At 45.4% G+C, this 18,041-nt stretch overlaps 1 protein-coding gene across 6 annotated transcripts in view; it reads left to right on the top strand.

Annotated features, from left to right (window-relative positions):
* magi1b (membrane associated guanylate kinase, WW and PDZ domain containing 1b) overlaps positions 1-18,041 on the top strand; it is a 131,007-nt gene that overhangs the window by 103,990 nt on the left and 8,976 nt on the right. For 2 of the 6 annotated variants that reach the window (XM_041944160.1, XM_041944135.1), the window contains exons 13-19: positions 3,877-3,908; positions 4,371-4,415; positions 6,331-6,577; positions 9,898-9,989; positions 11,145-11,337; positions 13,126-13,497; positions 15,432-15,599. In XM_041944160.1, coding sequence (XP_041800094.1) covers positions 3,877-3,908; positions 4,371-4,415; positions 6,331-6,577; positions 9,898-9,989; positions 11,145-11,337; positions 13,126-13,497; positions 15,432-15,599 — 1,149 coding nt within the window. The remainder of the gene's footprint in view (positions 1-3,876; positions 3,909-4,370; positions 4,416-6,330; positions 6,578-9,897; positions 9,990-11,144; positions 11,338-13,125; positions 13,498-15,431; positions 15,600-18,041) is intronic. The other 4 variants (XM_041944176.1, XM_041944168.1, XM_041944144.1 and 1 more) reach the window with 3 other exon arrangements.

The raw sequence follows: 18,041 nt of genomic DNA, 5'->3' as shown, positions 1-18,041 counted from the left end.
TGTTTTATGGATGTGCGGCTTAAAGAGGGTAAAAACACAAGTGGATCATTGCCACACTAGACAGCTCTTATTGGCATAATGTTGGGCAAGTGAACCGACAGCTTGTAATCTGCTCCTGTCAAAAAGCACTCCATGGATCAGTGTTATTTGAGGACAAAGACGCTTAGGCCCAAACACAATTACGTGAACTCACATAACCCACATAAACAAACTTGCAGTTACCGTCATGCACATTCATAAGGCCCATATAATGTGGATAGTCTTGTACACACCCATTAGACAGAGATAAACGCTGATGATGGGTCCCTGCACAGACCAAAGCAGAAAATCAATTCACTGTATGGGCAGGAAGCGTCATATTTTTGCCCACTTCGTATTAAAAATTCTGCTGACTGTACGTTCCAAAGGCACCATAACGAACAGCATTGCAGTCGTGAAAAGCAATGATGGGGGAGCAGCCTGCCCACTAGGTACCCACCATTCACCTTCGCTCTTTTCTGGCCAGCTGGAGGCTTGTGCCTGTGAATCACCGCTTGTTGCACAAGAGGCAAGGTGAGCCTCTTTCTCCCCCACCCCCCACCAATCTCCCATGTCATCATATCTCCCGCTGTAAATCTCCACCGTTGCACCATCCTTTGTTTCTATGACAATCCTCTGCAGATAATCTGCGCTGGGGTCTCCTCTGGGTGGATGTGTGCATTTGGTGGAGGAGGGGATTTCACCGCTGCCACAAGAAAAAAGGCAGAGTGCAGGGGGAAAAAAGCACTCCTAGGTTCTATTCCTTTCAATAATAAGGCACCATGGCCTTCCTTACAAGAAAAACTGTTCCATCAGTTTTTTTGGTTTTTTTTGGACTTTCTTCATGCATGCTCTCCCTGGTCATCTTTGCTATCTATTTCGTGACACTGGTATGCCTCTCAGTCACATTTAATTTCTCTGTTTATACACAGAGAGAGAGAGAAAGCTAAATAAAGCTGTACTTCTGCAGGGCTGTCACATCCTGGCTCCTGATGTACACAGCTGATGTGAGCCTTTCACTCCTTGGAGACAGTCTGTCAGTTTCCCACCGTCACCAAGCACTGTCGCCACAGTGACAGATGGACCTGCCTGTTGGAAGCCATCACTCCTCGCCGAGATCTGCCGACACGTACACACACGCGGGCACTGTGGACAGACAGCATAATCTGCTTAGTAATGGGTTCCGTTTAGCGACTGCTGTGCTGCCAGGTTGTTGCAACAGTTCCTGTCTGTTGAGGGGTACTGTACAACAGCTGAGAGTACAGTACTTCCTGTCAGCCTGGGCCCGCCCAGTTCATCCCTTTTTAATACAATTAAAACCAGAGCTCCTTTCAAAATTTACCTCAATCTTCAAATACACTGGATACTATTGCTATTATATTGGCTTTATTGGAATTTGAAATGAACAGATGTGTCATTAATCGTAAAAAAAAACACATGGTCGACATATTTTGTGCCCCGTGAGTTGAACAGTCCTTTATTATTCACTGTTAAGAATGCATTATCTGCTGAAAATTTCTAACATTTAGTAAGCAGAATAAAATTAGGGGGGGGCGGGGGCTGAAAGTATTATTTGGGAGCTGAAAGTACTGAGGATTTAGTGGGCGGTCTCCCACTGGGGCTGTCAGTGAGCAGGCCAGTTGTGATCGCCCACCTGTCTAAAACTGCTCTTTCCTTCCCCTTGTATGTAATTGGGGCTGGAGGTTGGCATAACATCCACAATACCTTTTGATCTAGGAGCTTCAAATTGCACTGTGGCACACACACACACATACACACTCAAACACACACAAAAAAACCCATGGAACTGCTCTTGCCTAGCAATGCAGTGTCGACCTGTGCATAGTTATGTCTTCCTTGTCTTTGATTTGTTTATCAAAGTATTTGTCAAAGGGCATCGATGCCTCACAGCTTAGTTGAGTTCTATATTTTTTACTGCCAAAGCACTATTGCTTTTATATTGAAAGGTAAAATTTAACAAGCACAGTGTATTACAGAGACCTGAGTCAACCTGTGTCTGAGTCAGTTGGTTGCTGGCATGGGCGTGTCCGTTTCGTGTATCGGTGTATCCGATCGGAGATCCAGGAGAGAGAGCGTGCTGAGAGACGTTGACGGATAGCAGCAGCAGATCAGTTGCAGTGGACAGATGAATGATAATCAAACATCAGCCTGATGCTTTGACTGACAGCATGCTTAGCCCAGGGAGAAAACCTTGGGATTGACAGCGTGCATCTGCGTACGCATCTCATTTAGGTGATTGTTATGTGCTCCTGAATGAATGATTCCTATTGATTGGAAAAAAAGGCGGCGAAAAGGGGAGAGGAGAGAGATAAAGGGAGGGGGGGGGGAGGAAGGAGAGAAGAAAAAGGCTGCAGACGCAACACAGTTGGAGCTGTCAGTTGTGAATGAACCCAGATGTCTGAGAGATAAAGAAGATGAGCGTGTGTGTGCGCGTGCATGCATGTGTGCGCACGCGTGTGCGTGTGTGATCTTATCCTCTCAGTTTCCCAAAAGGATTGACACACAACAGTGGCCCATTTTCTTAGATCAGACACCGCCTAGTCTCACTCATACTTTACATGTGTTACACACCGTTATCATCTGTGAGAGGTGTGCGTCTGGTCCATACTACACTCTTTGTTGAATTTTGAATTATATAGAGGTAAACACACAACAAGTCCTGCCCTTTCTCTTTGTTTCACGCATTCCTTCTCACGTTCTCATTTCCATAACTTCATGCAACTGTTTAGTTCATGCAGAGTCGATGGAGGGAGGGGGAGAGGGCAGCGATGTGCTTAAAGAGCAAATTTCTCTGGCTAGATTGAGGCTGCGTTGGCATTTCAGTCACCCGTCAGTCTTTCTTTGTGTGCTCGTCCTCGATAATGAATGAGATTTCTGGTCACTGCTTACTCACACAGAAACCCGTCTGTCATACCTTCAGCCTCGCAAAGCCGCCTGATGCCCGTGTGTTTGCAGCTGCGTGGATGTTTACCAGCATGTGGGGGTGGGAGGGAGGCTGAGATGGAAAGGAGAGAAAAAGAGGAAGAGGGAGGGAGGGTGATGATGCTGAGGGAAGAAAAGGGAGGGAGGACAGTGTGCAGTGAGGTGTGTGAGAGAGAGAGATAGGGAAAAAAAGGAAAAGGCAGCAGGAAAGGCAGAGACTGGGAGGACACGGTAACTGCCTATAGATGCTGGAGCCTTCGACAGCGGAGCGCGGCGCTCAGCGGACACAGGAAGATGGTCTCAGTAAGAGGGGAACTGACGGTTGCCTATAATTTAATGTTCAGTATCTTGGACTCCTTCTCCATGGGTAATGCTACGGCCAGGAACTCTAGAGCACAGCTCGCTTTTCTCCTCTCTACTCCTCTCTCTTTATTCTCTGGCTTAGTTGCTCTCCAGGATTCTGTCCTTTCCTCTTAACTCTCACTTTCCTCCCTCAAACACTCACTCACATGCGTGCACCGCCGTCGGGTAGCCAGGGTCTAGCGAGCGCCGGGTTAGCCCTCGGGGCTGGCCTCACTCTTCCGCTGCACCAGTCAAGCCGAGCGCTGGCCGCGGCAGTGATGCAGATAGATCGCGCTGCCTGCACCCCCCTCCCCTCCCTTCTTCCTCAAACGCCAGCCGCGGACGGGCGAGCAAAGGAACCAAGCAGGGGGAGAGAGGAACGAAGGGAGAAGGAGACGAGGGCTAGATGAGCACTGTTGTCACATTGTTTTGGAGTCTACGTTATCTGTTAATTTTTTTTTTGTTTGTTTGTTTTTTGGCATTCTCTTTTCTTTCTGACCATGGATGATTTACCAAAAGTACATTGGTAACCTTCTCTCTTTTTTTTTTTCCCATTTCTCTCTGGCTTCACAGGGGTGGCGCCTGCAAAGAAGAGCCCCAAACTGGTAAGTAGTTGTTTTCCGATATTTTTCTCTTCTCCCATCCATCCCTCACTCTTCTGTCCTCCATCCACATGGTGTACCTGTCAGAGGGATATCTGGCTCACTTTCACTGCCTCTCCTCTCCTACCTCACCTCCAGCTCTCCTCTGTTAGGGGGAACTTGTGCCGGTGTTGTGGGTTTGTTTGTAGACACGGGATGCTGTGCTGTGCGGGGGTGGCTCCCTGTAGCTTCACATCAGTGCCCCCTCCACTCTGGCGGGGGCTGGGACGAGGGGCTTTGATGCACAGCGTGAGCTGGGTTGCTAACGCGCTGATGATCGTGTCGCGCTGGGTACTAAGCTTGCAGAGTGAGAGTTGAATGTATGATCACAGCTGAGAAACGGCCTCATCCTCTGATATATGCTGCACAAATGGAGGGACCTCGTTGTCTGACTGAACATGTGTTTGTTAATTTTTTGTTTTGCAGGATGATTTTGCGCTGGCTCCTCCATACAGAGATTACACTAGGAGGGTATGTGATGTCATTTAGATGGGGTGAAGGTTTTGAGGTGTGATGGTAGTGGTGCTGGATATGTAATGTGTTTGATGATAATGGTGATGGTACAGCATTCTTACAGCAGATAATAGAGGTGATAAGTTGAGACTGATAATAATGTTAATGCATCATGCTTCAACATAATGCTTGGTTGTAATAGGCTCTTTATGTGCAACAAAACACTAAAGTTGACTGCTTTGCTGTGATGAATAAAGGAACTGAACCCAAGTGTGGCCTTCCAGTGGCAAAGCAGGACAGAGCTGAGTCTGAGGAAGCAGCAATGTTTTGTTTTCATTGCTCTGGACCCCCCCCTTCCTCCCTCCCTCCCTCCCATCCTCTGTCTCCTTAATAAGTTATTGGAGCAGGAGAAACCAATGTATTAGACCAGTCCCGGAGCACAGAGGGAAAACACAATGACTGCAGAAGGTCAAATCTAATAGATCCATCAAGAACAAGAGATTTGTTTTCATTTGAAAGGGGAATAGGAGTTGGAGTTTGTGTGCATCAAACTGAGAGAGGAACAAGGAAAAATGCTGCCTCATTGGCCAATAAGGCGCCATTTTGTTTGATGGAATGAATGTGACCAAAAAAATCATTTTGCGGTAAGGGGGAAGCATCAGTCATCAGGTCTGACTTTAACACCAAACTCGGCCTGCCTTTGTGACTAATTGTAGGAATCCATTGATTTTTACTTCACCAAACAACCCGGTGAGGCTGCACTCATAACACTGGTGGAGTAAACGTTCCAACTGGATCCACAGCTCTGACTTAATATTTGCTAAAGCATCAAGCTTCTTTTATGTCTAACAAGGTTGATGAATATAAACATGAATTTCAGAGGTGTTGGAGGCTGATTCAGGGAGTAATGAGTTCGAATATATTGAAGACATGACTGCACTTTGAAGGCCAAACACTTTGATATTTGAGAACAGATAAGCTGCTTGCCCCCGCCCCTTCTTGGTGTATTTTCGTCCACCACATCGAAAGTACTGCACGTCACGTGATGTTAGGAGACTGAACTGCTGTCATTTTCTCTTACTGTCTTAAAATATCTTCCTCCCTTTCCCATGCTGGGTCTGTAACCCTTTCCTGTCTGTGGTTTCTGTTTGAAATCGGAAGAGTAATGATGAAGATAGATCTGTTAAAATAGTGTAACAAGGGTCACGGGATGGATTCTTACTTGTACTGCAGTGTACTTGTGCTTGAGCTCGGGATTGTATGTGCTCTACCCTACTCAAGCACTACCTTCAAATCCTTGAGCAGCTGCTTAAGTGCCCATGTTATTGAGGGGCCAGTGGCAATTTATGAGGAGTTTTACATTTCTGGCTTCACCAGTAAAACCCTTCGTTCGTTTCAAACCCCACAAATGCTTTATTCACTGTGAATATCTCTCCGTATGCAGCAGGGGATGCAGTTCCTTCTTAATACATTCCACTCTGTTAAACAAAAGGAATAGGAAATGTACCCTCGTAAGTTGATCTACAGTTTTTTCTCCCACTGCTGAATGACTTAATCACGAGAAACCATTGAGGCCTTTTTTCCTTTGTATTCTAAAATAATTCTCTACATAAAACAGCTCGATTATTCTTCGCTGAGGTAGCAACACGACAATGGTTGACATAATACACTCTTATATTCTGCTTCCTTTTACCCCAAGGAGCAGCAATCTTTAATCTTTTTAAACAAAATTCTTCTGCGTTCAAATGTCATTTCTCCTCTCACAAACCACAACCCCGATTCATCTTGTCTTTCCACTGCTGAGCATGCAATAACTTTTTTTTTCTCTCATCTCTTCCTGCCTGTCAGCTCTCAGTTCAGCCTCCATTTTCACAGGTGTACTGTCACAGCTGACTTTCAGTTGTCAAGTGATATTGATCTGCTTCTCCAACAGCAGTTGTCAAGAAAGGACAGTCAGAACAGCTCCCAGCATAGCGTTTCCAGCCACCGGAGCATCCACACAGACTCGCCCGTGCACCCTTCCCTGGCACCCCCTCTCAGCGAGAGCGTCGCTCCCCCTCCCCCCTCTCAGCCCCTGCCAAGCCTGCCGCCCCAAGACTCCCCAGCAGACGGGACCATCCAGAGAAAACCGGACCCCTTTAAGATCTGGGCCCAGTCCAGGAGCATGTATGAAAGTAGGCGTAAGTATATTAATTTTTGGTGGCGGTTGGATGAGGGCTGCATGGGGCAGTTTGCTCAGTGGAGACCCTTGGTGTGTTTAAATGGTACTGCATGTTTTGGAGCAAGACTTGGGATAAGAGATAAGGCTTGTGCATGTAAGTAACTGGTTTATACTCTTAAACAAAAGCAACAAAGGCCCAACCCTTTTTTGCTCTTGTTTGGTTGAGGGTGGGATGTGGTGTCAGTTTGGTGCCTGGGGTGTTACATTTGGGCTTCTCTCTAATATACGCTTAGTTGCCAGTTTATTAGATGGACCTTACAATAACAAATGCAGTCTATTATAGCAGTTCTGCAATAAATCTTACCTTTGTGAGAGTTAAAATGTTTTTGTTGAAGCTGTTATAGAGAGGTGTTTATTCAACTTTATAATCATTTTAGAGGATGTACTGGTAGTTTGTGCTATTGAACTATACTGTATAATACAGAGACAAGGTCCTGTTTTTTAATCCTACACTTATTGATATAGATGAGGTGGACAAAAAATGAGAAGCATGGTATAATGCAATATATTTCAACAGTACCACAAACTACAGTCTCCAAAATGAGCATACAGTTGAATCAACACCTCTCTAAAACAGTTTCCACAAAAACCATTAGCCGTTCTTGGTAAAAAAAAAAAAAAAACAGGGCCATTTATGTTAAACACAGGAGAGTGTTGTCAATCTTCTCATCTAACTCTCTGCACGAAAGTGAATAAATGTATCTCCCAAAATGCTGAATTATTCCTTTAAAGCAGTTTCCCAAAGCTACAAAGTTAGCATTGATTTCATTGACATTTCCCACTAGCATTAGAGGCAGTAGCCTCCCACATGTCCAGTATTTTAAAAGCTACTAGATCCCGCTTTGGTCCGATTGTCGGCACTGGCACCATTGACACACTTTTACACTAGACGTCCCTGAAGAGACGCATGGGCGTATAATTAGCAGCAATAGTGGAGTGGATGTCAGTGGATTGCATGTCCCCCCACCTCCGTGTCTAGCCTTGCCAAAGCAAAGGGATAACTCCAATTAAAAAGAATAACCCTCAGATCCAGTGTCAAGTTGAAAAGAAACAGCAGTCAGTAAGGAAACCTTAACATCTAATCACTTTCCCAGGCGCCACTTGTCAAAGATTTTCATTATTTAGATGCCTGTGAAGAAGAATGTTAAAAAAAAGGGCTGAGCGTGGGCTAGTAGTGCAGACGCCTGTTGGCCGGCTGCTGGGAAGGGCCGAAAAGACAATAGTGTTTGATTTGCAAAGGAAATAAAGAATAGAGATGGAAGGTGGAGGCTGAGGAGGAGATTATGTCTACATACCTGTCCTTAGAAGCAGTCTCAGCAGGGGTTTTCTAAATTGCCTGAGTTTGCTCAGTGCAAATGGGAGGACATGCAAAGAGAGCCAAAAGGATAATGAAGAGGGACGCGACAGAAGCATAAATGGGACGTGAAAGGAAAATGTTAGGATAAGAGAAAGGTCGAGCGTGAGGAGATCAAGGGATTCTGAGTCACTGAAAAGTAGAGGGGAACACACAGAGAATGACAGGGAGGACAGCTGACCTGCACCAGCAGGTGTAAATCCTCCACTTCCTCATGCTGCATTGAGCTCTCTTCCTAAAATCCTACCGCGTACACCCCATAGGGCTCAGGCCTTGGCTCGCTGCGGCAGAGGCATTTCTCTACGCAACGTTTGCTGTAATGAAAAGTTCTGCTGAGATCAAGGTCTTTAAACACACCATGTGGTGAACGATTTCCATTTGCAGAAAAATCCCTCCAAAAAACCTCACACAGCATTAACCTGCTCTATAAAGCCGAGGCCAGAGGGATGGGGAAGTCGCTCATGCTTTATTGGACTTCATTCCGATGATTGTCTGGTTTTAGCATGTTCCCAGTTTAATTTCCTCATTGTTTGAACTGTCCCTGCTGGTTATTTGCGGTCCTGACTTGGAGCACTGCATATGTCCGTCCATCTTTCTAAAATATTCATCGATTCACGCCCAGCTGCCTTACTGTGGGGATCACTCATGGATCTATTAATCGACAGGAGCAGGGCGTAGCTGTGCAGTTGACCGCCCTGAGTGAAAGTGCAGATTGCGACAGTTAGCCTTTGACTCGTCCTCTCCCAGTTCCTCCACGGTTGCATTGTGATAGATTGGGAGAGATAGCTGCATTCCGCAGGGATTTTAGCTGTTGACTGAAGGAACAGATTGGGAGCAGGCTGTTTATGCCTTCTGCCACCCTGCCGCCTCTTAGTGGCTTTAGTGGCCTTGGCAGCAGTGGCCTGTGTTGGAGCAAAAGGAAATCTCCCCGGGAGTTTGCTCAGAGGTGCATGTTTGTCAAACCCGTACAGCACAGCTGAGACCATTCAAATGCATGCACATACATGCATGTGTGAATAAATATACAAATACTTAAAGCAAAGAAGCTCATGTGTCCACCAGGATGAGGCCACACACATGCACACTCGCCGTGTTTGTCCCCTGGGTCTCTGTAGCCCCCCTGAGCCCCCCCCCCCAATCTCCACTGCCACACAAACCCTGAGCTGTCATTTGCTACAGTGCAATGCCTCTTCTTTCTTTCTTGTGGATGGGAGTAGACTGTGTGAACTAACCATCCTGTGCTCAATAATATATGGCCTTTTCCAGCATGTGTTAGCACCTCTGTCAGGTGGGAAGTGCTCTCCAACATATGGAAGAGTTGCGTGTCACACATCACTTCATAAAAGAAACAGTGGAGTCCATTCGAATAGTATTGTCCAGTCTGTGGGAGCAATGAAGAAAACATGCTATTTCAGACATCAGAGTCAAATTTCAGCTTGATCATTTCTAATTATGGGACCAATGAATGAGTGTGCGCTGAATTTTTTTGGCAGCCTGTCTAGCTTTTGATAGCTTATTTAAGCTCTATACCTATGCTTTATCTCACCTAAAATAGATCCTTGTAATCTTTTGACGGATCAGTTTTTTTGTTCTTCTCCCAAAGCCTCCAGAAGCATTGTTTGTGCAAAGTGCTGTCTTAGTGACAGAGCTTGGAACAGTTGGCAGGATGGTTATTTGCATGTTGACATAAGCAGCCGGATGGCTTGATTTCCTGAGAACAAAAGGTGCATCCACTGTGGCTATACCGCTTTATGGCAAAGCAAGAGCATGACATTTTGACTGAATAGGGAGATATTAAGAGAGATACATTAAATGGCTTACTAGCATGCTAGTGCTGAACTCTTCTTGTACTGGTGTAGGTCGAGGAAGCTGTTGGCTGTTGGTATTAATGTAGAAGTGTTAACTCTGGTTTGTCGATTTTACAGTTCCGGACTTCCAGGAGCAGGACATTTTCCTGTGGAGGAAGGACACAGGGTTCGGCTTCAGGATCCTCGGAGGCAATGAGCCAGGAGAGCCGGTGAGTCTCCTTCACACTCATAGCTCTGTCTCACGGCAGATTTTTTCTAGTTTTCTTTTCAATGTCCTCAATTTTCACGACATATTTGTGTGAAATGTATAAACTTCAACTGACAAGATGTAGTAAGCAGAATGATGAAATGGATGCTATATTCCCAGCACTCATCTGAACAGCAGACTGAGGTTTTTCACCATATCTGTTTTTCTATTTATCTTCCTTCTGTGCGTAGTTCCGAGCTTCTGTGTTGGACTCAGACACATCAGTGATTTCTGCAACACAGTTTCTCTTTGATCTGGCCAATGTCAACCCCCCCACGCATCTCACACACACACTACTTCTTTTCTTCCCTTTTTTAAAGGCAACGTTGTTTGTTCTTGTTCACTGGCCTGCACTGCGTTTTTTGAAGGGAAAAAATAATGATTTACTTCAGCGCTTGGCTCGGATGGCTACTGTAGCAGGCTGGAAAGAAGAGTAAAGATGTACTAGTGAGGTTTAAATTGTAGCAGACCGATACTGCATTCCAACTTTTAGGCCTGCTGCAAAAGTTGGGACATCTTTGAATTCTTATTTGACGTATGTATGCATACCTCAGTATATCCTGATTAAAATATCTTGCATGGCTTGAACTCTTTCCTTGTACACATTCTATAAATCTATAGCACATAGCTTTTGCCAGTATCTGTTCATGACATACACTGTATAAAACATAGATGTTGTCTCCATGACGTCACCATAGTTTTCAGAAGTCAGTGACAGTGGCTACGGCCAAATGAAGCCTGGCTGGTGAAACCTCGTGGTTAGTTGTCACTCAATGCGGCCATGCCCATAATTATGAATAACTTTAAAACTTAATGTAATTGAAGTGAATTATATAAAATTCACATCTGTACAGTTGTGATGAATGGGGAAATTAGCTGTAGAGACTGACTGAAACTGTTTTGTTGTGCCAGGCTGTAAACATATTTGTTTCTGCTGTAAAGTTGTGCATTTTAATATGGGGGTCTTTGGGGATTGGCTCACGGAGCCAGACTCAATTGGCCATCCGCGGTTTTGGCACTTCCACATTTGCTTTTTCAGCCCCAGGGCTTGCTGCTTGACCTATATTTGTGCACACAGTCTCACGAGTCTCCCACATCTACTTTGTTTGTGTTTCAGATCTACATTGGCCACATAGTGAAGTATGGAGCGGCAGACGAGGACGGACGTCTGCGGTCTGGCGATGAACTGATATGTGTGGATGGCACGGCAGTGGTGGGCAAGTCGCACCAACTGGTGGTGCAACTGATGCAGCAGGCTGCCAAGCAGGGCCACGTCAACCTCACTGTGCGACGCAAAACCAACTATGCCGGTAAGAAGCAAGAGGGACAAAGAGAGGGAACAGCCTAGACTGCTGACAGGTCCAGAAAAATACACAGTCAACCACTCCCATAGGGTTTGATGTATTTCTGTTGGCTGAAGTTCAAAAACATGTTCAGATTTTTATGAATTGTGGCAAAATGCATTAGAGACAGTTGCTTAGAAGTTGGAGGTGTGCAGCCTGGCGTCCAGCACAGCTCTTCAACAAACAGCTCACAGTGACTGCTCCTTCTTGTTCCGTTACTCCCTGCATATCTGAAATGGATCCGCTATCAAAAAATCCAGCAAATTACCATTATCTCATTTTTTAGCTGCATTTTTAATGAACTGTCACGACTGTTGTGAAAAATGCATCGTGGGTCCTGTGGCTTCCTCACAGTAGACGTGAGATAGCAACAGTGGGATATTCCAGTTGCTCCAGCAGTCACTTTAGCAGTAGCTTTGACGCCGTGTGAAGAGAGTGAACAGTAAACAGTGAGGCTGATATCAATGAGATGAAATTAAACTGGATTGCATTCTTGCCTCGTTTCCAGTGAATCCCTTGTGCATGTGAAGGAAGATTGAATTCAGTGCGGGAATGCTGGATGCCAGCACTAACAGTGGAAATTAGTATACAAGGCTGTGATTAATTGAAAGTAAATATATTTGATGGCTATTGCACAGAAAATGCCAACCATGGATAGAATCAAAAATGGGCCTTGATTTCATGAAAATCTTAAGGATGATAACTTTCAAGTCTTTACATCTAATTGTTCTTATTATGTAATGAATCCATTTTGTGAACAAAATCATATTTCTTCATTTGCCTCTGATTCAATTATTTCATTACAGCCTCTGCTGCTACAGTACAACAGCATTCAGTTGCTGAAAAGCACTCAGTACTTTACATCGTCGAGGGTCCCATTTATTTTCATCGCTGTTCCATCAGGGGCCCGGGGACCTGCTCACTATGTGCAGGGGTTGCCTTCCTCTATAATAGTCTGGGTGTGTAACGATAGGAAGCTGCTACCGCGAGCAAACGCCCCCCGCCCACCACTGCCATTTCACCGCTCTGCTCTGCTCCACGTTGCTCCTCAGCCAGCGATAAAGAAAGGCCCATAAATATGATGGAGAGGGTGGTCAACCTTCAGCCCGGTGACAGCGGCCAGACGTTAGTGCATTGCTGCTCCTCGTCTGCCTCAGAGCGTCGAGAATATGAGGCGCCTTCTTTGAGCATCTGTACAGGAAATGAAATGTCCAGATACAACAGGCGGGCCACGTCTTTAGTTCATCTTTTGTTCAAAACAGATCAGGGAAGAGATTGCTGAGAGGCTCTTCTCCCCCAGCTGTCTTGCTGGCTCGTCTTTTATCACATCAACATAAACTAGCTGTATTAGGAGAGAAAAATCTCTGTGTTTATTTATAATGTTTTTTTATTTTCAGATTGCACAGGTGATGTAACATTTTGCGGTGTTGTCCCATCTTGACAGCTTTGTTTTAATGTTATCTTGCCTTATTATTCAGCAGTCTCTGCTTTTTCTATTTTTCTTTATTTTTCTGTTATCTCCTGAACTTCTTATGTAACGTTGGCTGGCCTAATTTTTATCTGTTTGTCTTCACTCTCCTCTTGATCTTCTTCTTTCAGCTCCTGAATCTTTCCTTTTCTCACTTCCTTGTCCACAATTATTTCCTCTTTATTCCTTCCATAAATCTCTTTCCCGCCGTTCTCCACACTTTTCCTCTCCCACCTTTGACTGTATGTCTGAATCTCTCTCATCATATCTTCTTCTGCCATCTTTAGTTAAAGCGGAAGGAGACGTGCCTCCATCACCAGCGTCCTCCCACCACAGCAGCACCCAGGCGCCCAGCCTGACGGAGGAGATTGGGAAGCGCACCCCGCAGGGCAGCCAGAACTCCCTCAATACTGTCAGCTCTGGCAGTGGCTCCACGTCTGGCATTGGCAGCGGGGGAGGGGGTGGAGGGGCGGGGGGCAGTGGCAATGCTGTGGTCGCTGCGGCAGCTGCCACCACCTCCTCTCAGCCCCCCAACGCCACCTCCACCGTCTCATCTACCTTGCAGCCGTACGATGTAGAGATCCGCCGTGGAGAGAACGAAGGCTTTGGTTTCGTCATCGTCTCTTCGGTGTCGCGGCCTGAAGCTGGCACCACCTTCGGTAAGAGATATCACACTTTGGAGTTTGGAAAGTTACAATATATCTTCAGGCACACTGCTGTTTATTCCGCATGCAAATATTGCAGAAATCTCTTCCACTCGGCCTTTTATCTTCCTATCGTCTTCATGGGCTGCCTTTGTATCATCCAAAAAAACCACTGAACACTAAATAGCCTGACAGCCAGCGCAAATTCTGGCTATTTACAGTCCCACCAGATCAATACCAACGCTCTTCAAAGAAGTGGTTCTTCTTTCTCATTTTTGTCTGAGCCTGTCAAACCAAGACACTGAAACCCTTTCTTCGCCTGCAGCTGCTGCTCCACTCACACAAGGCTTTCATAATTGATCACAAGTAAAGTGGGTCTTACATAAGGCATTTGTATTATTCAGCTGAACTTAAATGGCTTCTGCCGAGCAGGTTGGCACTAAAAGCCTAATGACAACTTAATGAGAATCAGTGAGCTACACGCAGGACAAATAGGGGAAATGATTGGTGTGAATTATATTTATTTAGCAAAATTAAGATCCAAGAGATGCACTAACTCAAAATCAGCTTGTCTATCTTTTTAGGTAATTTTGCGTCACTTAGCTGATTGTAAATACTGCAGTATATAATTTTTCACATTTCAGTGATACCTGTTTGATCTCACACATCTGCACTGATAAAGATGAACAAATGGACTCTACTTTGCTTTTTGGAAACTAGTTGTGACCTCTCTATGCAACACACTCTTTGCCCTACTGCCATGGCTTCCTGCCTACGCCACTGTGGCATTCCAGTCTTCTCTATGCTCTTATCTCTGTCAGTGTGGGTGGACTGAAAAGGCTCAGCTTTCCAGGTTGAATTACAAAGTGGCAAAGCTCCTTTTCACAGGCCCGGGTAAAGCACGGGCCAGCAGATAAGCTTTATTCGTACTGACCTGATATGTAAAATCTAATAGAAATCCATCAGCCAAAAGTTTCAGACTCAGTTGCCGCTTTGTAATATGTCATTTCTTCATAGCAGTGACTGTGTCAGAAACCAGTCCACCCATACTGTTAGCTTTTGGAGAAGCACTTTATTTTGTAGCTACGGCACCTCGGCCTTTCTTTTTCTCTGTCTCTCTGTCATCCACCTTCCACTCAATATTTTACAGCTAGATCCAGTTAAGAAGACAAAAAGAAGTCAGGGTTAGACAAGTTTGTAGTGGAATAAAACAGTGAAAATGAATAATAATGAAAAAAAGAAGATGGAGAAAGAAAGGAGTGATCGCACGCTTCTTTTCTCCGCAGTGACTGATGTCAGACTGCAGACAGAGAGAGATGAGGGAGGGAGGATGGAAGAGAGACCTCAGGGTAGTTGGCGAGATGTCAGCTCTGATGTATGTTTGTCGTCTCCCAACTTTCTGCAGGTGTTTGGGATGCAGACGGCACTACACAGTTTTTTCATTATTAACTTTTTGCTGCTGAGAGACACTCATGCAAATGTAATAATAATGCCTATTTTAGAAATTTGGTGCTGGAGCAGCAGGATGAGGCAGAGAGGGTGGACAAGGACAAACACATTGGATATGTGTTAGTAGGTTTTCCAATGATTAATTTGAAAAGGAAATGTACAGGAAAAACACTGAACTACAGTGGGACACATTCTTTAACTTCTTTGCAGAGCACATTTTAATTTGCCCCTCTGCCGGTGCTTCATTTTGATCTGTCGTTTTTCTGATCAGCTTCTCTCATGACTTTGGCTGGGTTCGCTGTTGGCTGTCAGTGAATTAACGCTTAACCTGCTGATCTTCTTTTTCTTCTCCTTTCCCCCTTTCCCTTCTTTTTCCTTCACTCTCGAAACGCGATCCAACATCGCCCCAAACACACACGCACACTGAATCACGCATCCATCCAACATGTCAATGGTGATCATAGCTGGCAATGCATGTGTGGCCATGCCCCACAAAATAGGACGCATCATTGAGGGGAGCCCAGCAGACCGCTGCGGGAAGCTGAAAGTCGGCGACCGCATCCTGGCTGTGAACGGATGCTCCATCACCAACAAGTCCCACTCTGACATCGTCAACCTCATCAAGGAGGCCGGGAACACCGTCACACTGCGCATCATTCCTGGTGACGGTGAGTAGAGAATGATGCTTAAGGACTCTAGTTGGTTTATTATCATTTGTGATTTTATTATTTGTCTAAAGGTCTCTATTCACTCAATAAACTGTTGCCAAAATGGGAACCCGGCAACATAAAAGGTGCCTTCAAGGTTCCTTGGCACAGTGTGGGATATTGCTAACCAGCACATTCTGACAGTATCCTATTCAGTCGGTATCCTTCAGCCAAGATTTAATTATTAACTTTTGTTCATTCACAGCTTGTTCATGAAGCTTGTGGCTGCAAGGCTGTGTCAGTAGCACACTAATGTCAATCATACAATACAGCCATCAGCTGTTGTTAATATTATTGCGTAGTTTGGGTAGATTTGAGGTGCAGGACAAGCCATTACTTTTCTGAGTGGTTATTATGTATGCCTGTAGTGTTATAAAAAGCAGTTTCTTCACTTGCCTTCAAAGTGACTGGAACACCCACAGTGGTGACAAAACTGCTTCTCTGGGGATATTTGGAAACTTTCCCAGCCTTTGCATTTCTGCCTTTGGCATGCCCACATTTTAAAATGATAGATACGTGTGTGGGCGTGTGTGTATGTGTGAGTGTGTGTGAGAGAGAGAGATGCAGAGCGTCCACTGGGTATACGGGTGTGCCTTTTTTGTGGAAATGGTTTTAAGGAAAAGTTTGTGCACATTGCATGTTGTGCTGAGAGCTCTCGCTACTTTGCGCTGACAGATCACCCTGGCATGCTTCACAAATACTGTTTAATTAAGTGTGTGTGTGTGTGTATGTGCATGCGAGGAAGGCGATACTCCCTGTCAACCTGCGTGCTGGTAGAAATTGGAGCTATTTGTCCGCCGCTCGTTGCTTTCCGGCTCACTTCTTATGGATGAAGAGTTTGGGTTTTTTTTTTTCCTGATGAGAAGAGCGAGCCGGAATTGCTCTGCCAAGAAGATGCAGAGAGAAATAACTGGATGTGCTTTATCGGAAAGTTCTGGTGTGTGTTTATGTGCATGTGTCAAACAAGCAAGACGCTGTCTGACGCGGACACAGACTGAGTGACAGGAGAAGATTGTGGCTTGTGTTTCTAAGTTGAGTGCCTGTTCTCTCTGCCTCTGTTTACACGAGACTGAGCATGCCTATTTTTGTGTGGATCAATCCTGTCTAAACTCTCTGACACGAGTAAATACCAACACAAGAGCTTCTTCTAAGGTGAAGTTAGGTTCAACTCTTTCCCGTTGAGCTCACCTCTCCCCTGCGTGGGATCACAGACAGAGTTTTGCAGTGACTGATGCTCAGCACTTCTGCAGTGACAAGAGGAGCAGGCATGGTAGTCCTGCTGCTGGAGCACAGTAATACATGCACAAACAGCTAATGCCTTCATCAGAGCTAATGTCTCTGCAGCGTAGACTTGAGGCACAGACCAAGCACACCTCACTGCTTCCTACTGTGTACGAGAAGGGAGACAGACGTGCCTGAGGTGATATAATGTGCCATTTTTAAAAAAAGACCCCCCCCCCCCACTTCTCTTATCCCTTCTCCCTTTCTTTCCCTCTCTGCTCCTCTTTCTCTCTCCTGAATTTCTCGTTCTGATTGTACCTGCTCTTGTTCCTATCTCAGCCCATTCAGGGCGGGAGGGCATATTGCCAGGGCTGGAGACAAATTACAGAAACAGCTCGGTGCTTTTTCTTTGCGCCTTGAATGTTTTTAAACGAGAGAGGAGAAAAGAGGCAGTGGGTCGCGAGCGGAACGGCAAGATGGAGAGAAACTGAGCTTATTCGATTAATTTCCAGACAGGAAACAGTCGGACGAGAGATAAATGGAGAGCGGCAGCAGGATGGAGGGAGTGGGTTATGCAAATGCAGCAGATGGAGGGGCGAACAGGGTTTACGGGGACAAATTTGAGGCTGGCAAAAGTGAGAAATGAGCAACAGAAAATATGTGAGATTGTAACACAGTTTGCGGTTGATGTCATAAATTCTTCTGGGGGGTTGTTTACAGCACGGACCTCATGCTGAGGACTGAGCTGAAACATTCGTCACACGTTCGCTTAAACCCAGAACTGGAGGTTCTCCTCAAAGCAGTCCTCGACTCACCCACGTTGCAGCTTGATTGGTTAGCTTTGTACCTCATGGACAATGGGCTATCGAGGAGTCAAGCCAACAGGCTCCAAGGGGACTGGTGGAGGTGGAGGACATGAATAGATGAGAGGAGAAGTGACCGTGAGAGGAGTAGCGAGAACGGGACTCAGAAGAGAGTTGTAATCAAATCAAAGGTACCTGTAACTGGCCAAGAAAGATTAGGCTGTTAAGGAGAAGAAAGGTTTCTTTATGCAACAAGAGTGGTGTAATGATGGTGGGTTTCTGTCTTTTCAGCACGATTCATTGATAAAACAAAACGATTGAATCAGTGTCGAAATAAAAGACAGAAGAAGCAGGAGCTTTTATGTCCCTAGAGGCTGCG

This window comes from Chelmon rostratus, chromosome 2, assembly GCF_017976325.1.
Source record: "Chelmon rostratus isolate fCheRos1 chromosome 2, fCheRos1.pri, whole genome shotgun sequence".
NCBI lineage: Eukaryota > Metazoa > Chordata > Actinopteri > Chaetodontiformes > Chaetodontidae > Chelmon > Chelmon rostratus.
Note: the sequence above shows the minus strand (reverse complement) of the source record. Positions and strands in the feature narration are given on the sequence as shown.